This window comes from Monoraphidium neglectum (assembly GCF_000611645.1).
Source record: "Monoraphidium neglectum strain SAG 48.87 unplaced genomic scaffold scaffold04152, whole genome shotgun sequence".
NCBI lineage: Eukaryota > Viridiplantae > Chlorophyta > Chlorophyceae > Sphaeropleales > Selenastraceae > Monoraphidium > Monoraphidium neglectum.
Window position 1 is genome coordinate 1 of NW_014009477.1, and position 4969 is coordinate 4969.

At 63.0% G+C, this 4969-nt stretch overlaps 1 protein-coding gene across 1 annotated transcript; it reads left to right on the top strand.

Annotated features, from left to right (window-relative positions):
- Window positions 1-758: 758 nt before the first annotated feature.
- On the top strand, window positions 759-3053 carry MNEG_13947 (Nucleobase-ascorbate transporter 4; the record flags this gene model as incomplete). Its single annotated transcript, XM_014037581.1, has 5 exons — window positions 759-894; window positions 1199-1282; window positions 1502-1558; window positions 1866-1980; window positions 2729-3053. The coding sequence occupies 5 exons, from the start codon at window positions 759-761 to the stop codon at window positions 3051-3053; spliced, it is 717 nt and encodes a 238-aa protein (XP_013893035.1).
- Between the last annotated feature and the right edge of the window lie 1916 nt (window positions 3054-4969).

Genomic DNA, 4969 nt, shown 5'->3' on the forward strand with positions numbered 1-4969 from the left:
CCCCCGCACCGCCCGGCCCCGCGCCGCGCCATCTCTTGCGTGCGTGCAGGCCAGTGGGGCGCGCCGATCATCACAGCCTATTCCACCCTGACCATGCTGGCCGGGGCCCTGCCGGCAATGATCGAGTCCCTTGGGGACTACTACGCGTGCAGCCAGATCGCGGGCGCACCCGTGCCGCCCCCTGATGTCCTCAGCCGCGCCATCTCTTGGCAGGTCTGTGGCGGGGCCCGTCGACGACTTGGGGAGAGGGGGTCGCCTGCAATCGCAAGTTTGTTGGCCAAGATTTCCTGTTACTTTGGGGGCAGAGGGGCGACCAGCCAGTGGCAAAGGGTGTTCAAGGGCCGAGCCAGCTAGCGCGTTGATGTGGTGAGCAGCTGCCGTATGGTGGGGCAGGCGATGCGCCAGGCCGACCTCCTCACCGCACCCTCCTCGCACAGGGGTTGACCTGCGTGCTTGCCGGGCTGTTTGGCACGTGAGCGCACTGGGTATCGGGCGGGGGGGGGGGAACAGGGGCTAGGAGCGAGGGAGGCAGGCCTTGTGTTGCTGCTCCGCTCCGCCCCCACCAGAATGCATGGGGCAGCGCACTGAGGCACGTGCGCCATGGCTCCAGGCACAGGACGGCCGCCTGCGGAACGCCGTGCGAGCAAGCGCCTGCTCGTGCGCACACGGAGGCGGGACGCCGCCACGCACACATGCATGCGCCAACACACACACACACACACACACACACACACACGCGCGCGCGCGCACACACACACATGCACACTCATACGTTCAGCTCGTCTGGCACCACTGCGTACAACGAGAACATTGGTGCCATCCAGATCACGCGCGTGGGGTCGAGGTTTGTCGTCCAGCTGGGCGCTGTCTGCATGATCGTCATGGGACTCATCGGTGAGTCATCGGCCTTTGGGAGTTTGATCAGCGTGCGTCACAAGCCATGCATGATGCGTCTTCTCCAACCACACAGATTACGCGCCCATTAGAAGTGGAGCCCACACCCCTTGCCGGTGCACGATCCGCCTGTGTTCCTTGCTGGCGTGCGCTCCTGCAACCCTGGGCTAGCCCGCCGAATCATTGGTGGCGCACAATTGCAGCAGCTCGCGAGCCGCCGTCTTCGTCGGTGGGTTTCCGACACTCGCTTGTCGCACAAACTGCCCTCACACCTCTGTTTTGGCTGTGCACTCGTCGTCCGCAGGCAAGTTTGGCGGGCTGTTTGCCTCCCTGCCTTCCCCGCTGATCTCGGGGCTTTTCTGCATCATGTTTGGGCTCATCGCCGCCGGTGAGGCCGCGTGCCTTGATGAACGACCTCCGTTTGAGCGGCTTGCACCCCTGGGGCCAGCGGACTGCGCGTGCAAGGCGAATTGCTGACTGCATGGGTGGGCCGAGCCGTGGCTGTTATTTACAAACATGTTGGAGGTTCCATGCCTGAAAGGATAAGGAGTCACGCCCGGCGCCCTGTTCTGGTGCAACCTCCGGCCCCTCACCCCTCCCCACACAGTTGGCCTGGGAATGTTGGTGCACACAGACCAGCGCTGCGACCGCAACATCTTCATTGGTAGGCGCACGGCGATGCCGTGCCTGCATGGAAGACACACTGCGCATGCTTGTGTCCTTTTGCTCTGGCTCCCGTAACATGCCGCACCGCAAACTTCACGCCCAGTGTCTTAATTGTGGGCGTTACATTGATCCATCCAACCGCCTAGCCCAACCACTGTGTCGCTCTGCCAACTGCATGTCCCTGCGCGCACGCGCGCGCACACACACACACACACACACGCACGCACACACACACACACACACACACGCACGCACACACACACACACACACACGCACGCCCATGCGCGTGCACTGAAATACGCAGTGGGCTTTGGCATCTACATGTCCCTCAGCGTGGCCCAGTATTTCACAGAGTACGCAGCCAAGAATGGGGGAGGGCCCATCTACAGCGGCAACGCCATCGTCGACAACGTGCTCAAGTGAGCGCGCGGCCGCCGGGCCGAAGCAGGGGCTCTGATGCTATGTCTGTAAAGGGGCATCAGGGCTACTTGACAGGCCGGTTGGCGGCGACGAAGAGGCGTGCGGCCTGAGTAGGGGTCGCGGCGAGCCTGGAAAGCGCCCTGCTGAGTGGGCCTGCTGCTCTCTGCCCGGGAGTACCTGCGCACACGCCAAGCCTGGGACAGCTGTTGTTGTGCCGTCGTGTCTTCTTCCCTCATGTGCTTCACAAACTTCAGACTTTCCTTGCGCATGCACGCACGCACATGCACACTCAAATACACACACGCACACTCGCGCGCGTGCGTACACACACACACACACACAAACACACACGCACGCACATACATACACACACGCGCGCGCCCGCGCCCTGCAGCTCTATTCTCTCAACAGCAGCTGCTGTGGCCCTCATTATCACGGTGGTGAGCACAACCCAGGCGGGGGAGGGCAGGGTTTGCCGGACCTGTTCGCTGGCACTGCCCGGGGGGCCGCACCGATGCCGCCCTCCGCCTGTGCGTTAGTTCTAGCCCAGGAGGGAGTCGTGGCACGCGACAACGGCGGCAACTTTGCAGGCTTCCGGTCCATCTGCGCTTGAGTTTGCATCGCGCTCTGTTGACCCTCACCCACGCACATTGCCCCTCCCCGACTGTACCCCGGGATCAAACCTCAGTTGCTTGACAACACTATCCCTGGGACCGACTCTGAGAGGGGCCTCACCAGTTGGGCCAGGCAGCTGCCCGGCGCCGCCGGCGCCCCGGCCGGCCGCTGGGAGTGGTGGGAGGACGACCACATGAACGCCGTGTACGGCCTCCCATTCAACCTCACGCGCCGCTGGGAGGCGCGCGTAGGCGGCCCCCTCCACGCGCGCACGGCGCGCGCGCTCGCGCCCGCGTCGGGCGCGCTGGACGGCGTTTGGAGGGCGTGCGTGGCGATGTTCACGTGCGGCGGCCACTGCGGGCCGCAGCCGGAGCCGGCGGCGGTAAAGGCGCACGCGGACGCGGACGTGAGCGTGCACTCGAAGCCCGAGGTGGCCCCTGCCATCGCGAGCGTCTGAGCGGGGCCGCGACCGCCACGAGCCACGCGCGGCGCGTCAGGCAGGCGGCGCTGCACGGGCCCGCTTGCAGCGTGAGGCGCGGCTGCGCAGACACTGGCGCGTCTGTTGGGGCTCAAGAGGCCACCCCGAGGCCCGGCGCTGCGATCCGGGGCACTGAGCACCACTGGCATGTGAGCGTGCTGGGTGCTTTTGATTGTGTGTATGTGGGCTGCGAACATCAGAATGGCTGGCTCTAGTCTCAACCAGACGGGGCTTTGTGGGTGGGCGCCAACAAGGGGCTGGCCCGCTGCTGGCCTCGTATTTAAGGGTCCTCAGAACCTGTTGGCAGCGCAGTGGGGCGGGCGCGCACCACGCCGCCACCAGGCAGAATTTGTATGTTTCTTGTACGGAATTGCTTTGGCCCCTCCCCACACATATGTATGCACATATCCGACCACATATGCAGCCCTTCAACATTCATGTATGCTGACCACATAATGTACCCCCCACACTCGTGTACCACCACGCCCCATCGACCCCCCAATGCCACCCTCACTGCTGGACTCAAAAGCCGTTGATCTGCAAAGCACACCCTTCTTGCGTGTCCCGCCCGCCCTCTGGGGCTTGCCACTGCCATTGCTTTGCATCTGACACATTGCGTGTAATTGGTGCGACTGGAGCCTGGCAGGACCACAAATGAAAGGCAGGGGAGGCCAGGTAGGGAGCGAGGCACGGGAATAGCAGGCATGAGTGCTGACTGAGTGTCATAATTAGGCATTCAAGCAACTCAAGGAGGGCCTGATGGGCCAAGCAACACGCATACACACTGTGCATCGTATGCGGCATACCAGAGACAGACTTTCTAGGGCACGTTTGACCATCCGCGAAAGAGTGTGGCCTACCAGCACATGATTCTGGAGGCGAAAAATCAAGGTTTTAAAATCTAGCCATAAGCTTGCGTCGACGGTGCACCATCAGAGGAACAGACTGCCTCGTCAGGTCCGCTCTCGATCCTGAAAAGCGAATTTCCATTGCCTCGGTCCACAATGATAGCGCGATAGATTGAGGCTGAAACAAACAATCCATATCCGGACGAGCCCATCACGCACCTGATCGCACACAGCGGCACACATCGCATCAACGCCGAGGCTTTGAGCGGCATTTTACCGTGCAAGGTAGCAAACAACACGATCAACATGCATATCTTTTCTCTCACTCCTGGGGGCGCTGCCAAGGTCGTCGCTCAGCGGACCCGCCGTCCAGGTCATTGGCGAATGGGGTGGGGTCGCCTGCTGTGCGCTGATATACATGAACAGACGTTGAGAAGGGTTACTATGAACGCGAATTGCGGCATGGAGATGCGCTCCACATCTGCGCACGCTGCTGCCAAGTCGGGGCCGCGCCTCACCCTCTTGGCATCCCCCCAAACCCCCTCGCACACAGGCACCCTCCGGCCCCGCGCCGCCCCTCACAGCATGCCGAGCGCGCCGCCTGCCGGCTCGTCGCTGCGGCCGCATCAGCCGCTGCCCCTGATCGTCAACGGCGATGGCATGACCCCCGAACAAGTCGCAGCACACATGGTGGGCGCCACTTGGGACACGCCGGCACCCACTGCATACTGACTGAGCAGCCGCAGCAGCAGCTGCCATAGCGGCGGCAGCGCAACAGCTCCGCCGTCGGCATCACCAGCAGCAGAAGCAGCGGTAGTGCAGCCCGCTTCAGTGACAGGGACGCATGGCAGCTGCTTGCCCGTCCTCCTGGGGAGCCATGAGCCTGGCGCCCAAGGCTTCCCCTACAACACAGATCTGGTTCATCCACGCCCCCCCCCCCCACACACACACACTGCACGCCTGACCTGTTCTTCTTATATTCTATGCCCTGACCTCCTCACCTCACCCCCTCCCTGCCTGCCTCATGTCTGTCGCAGAGGGAGCACC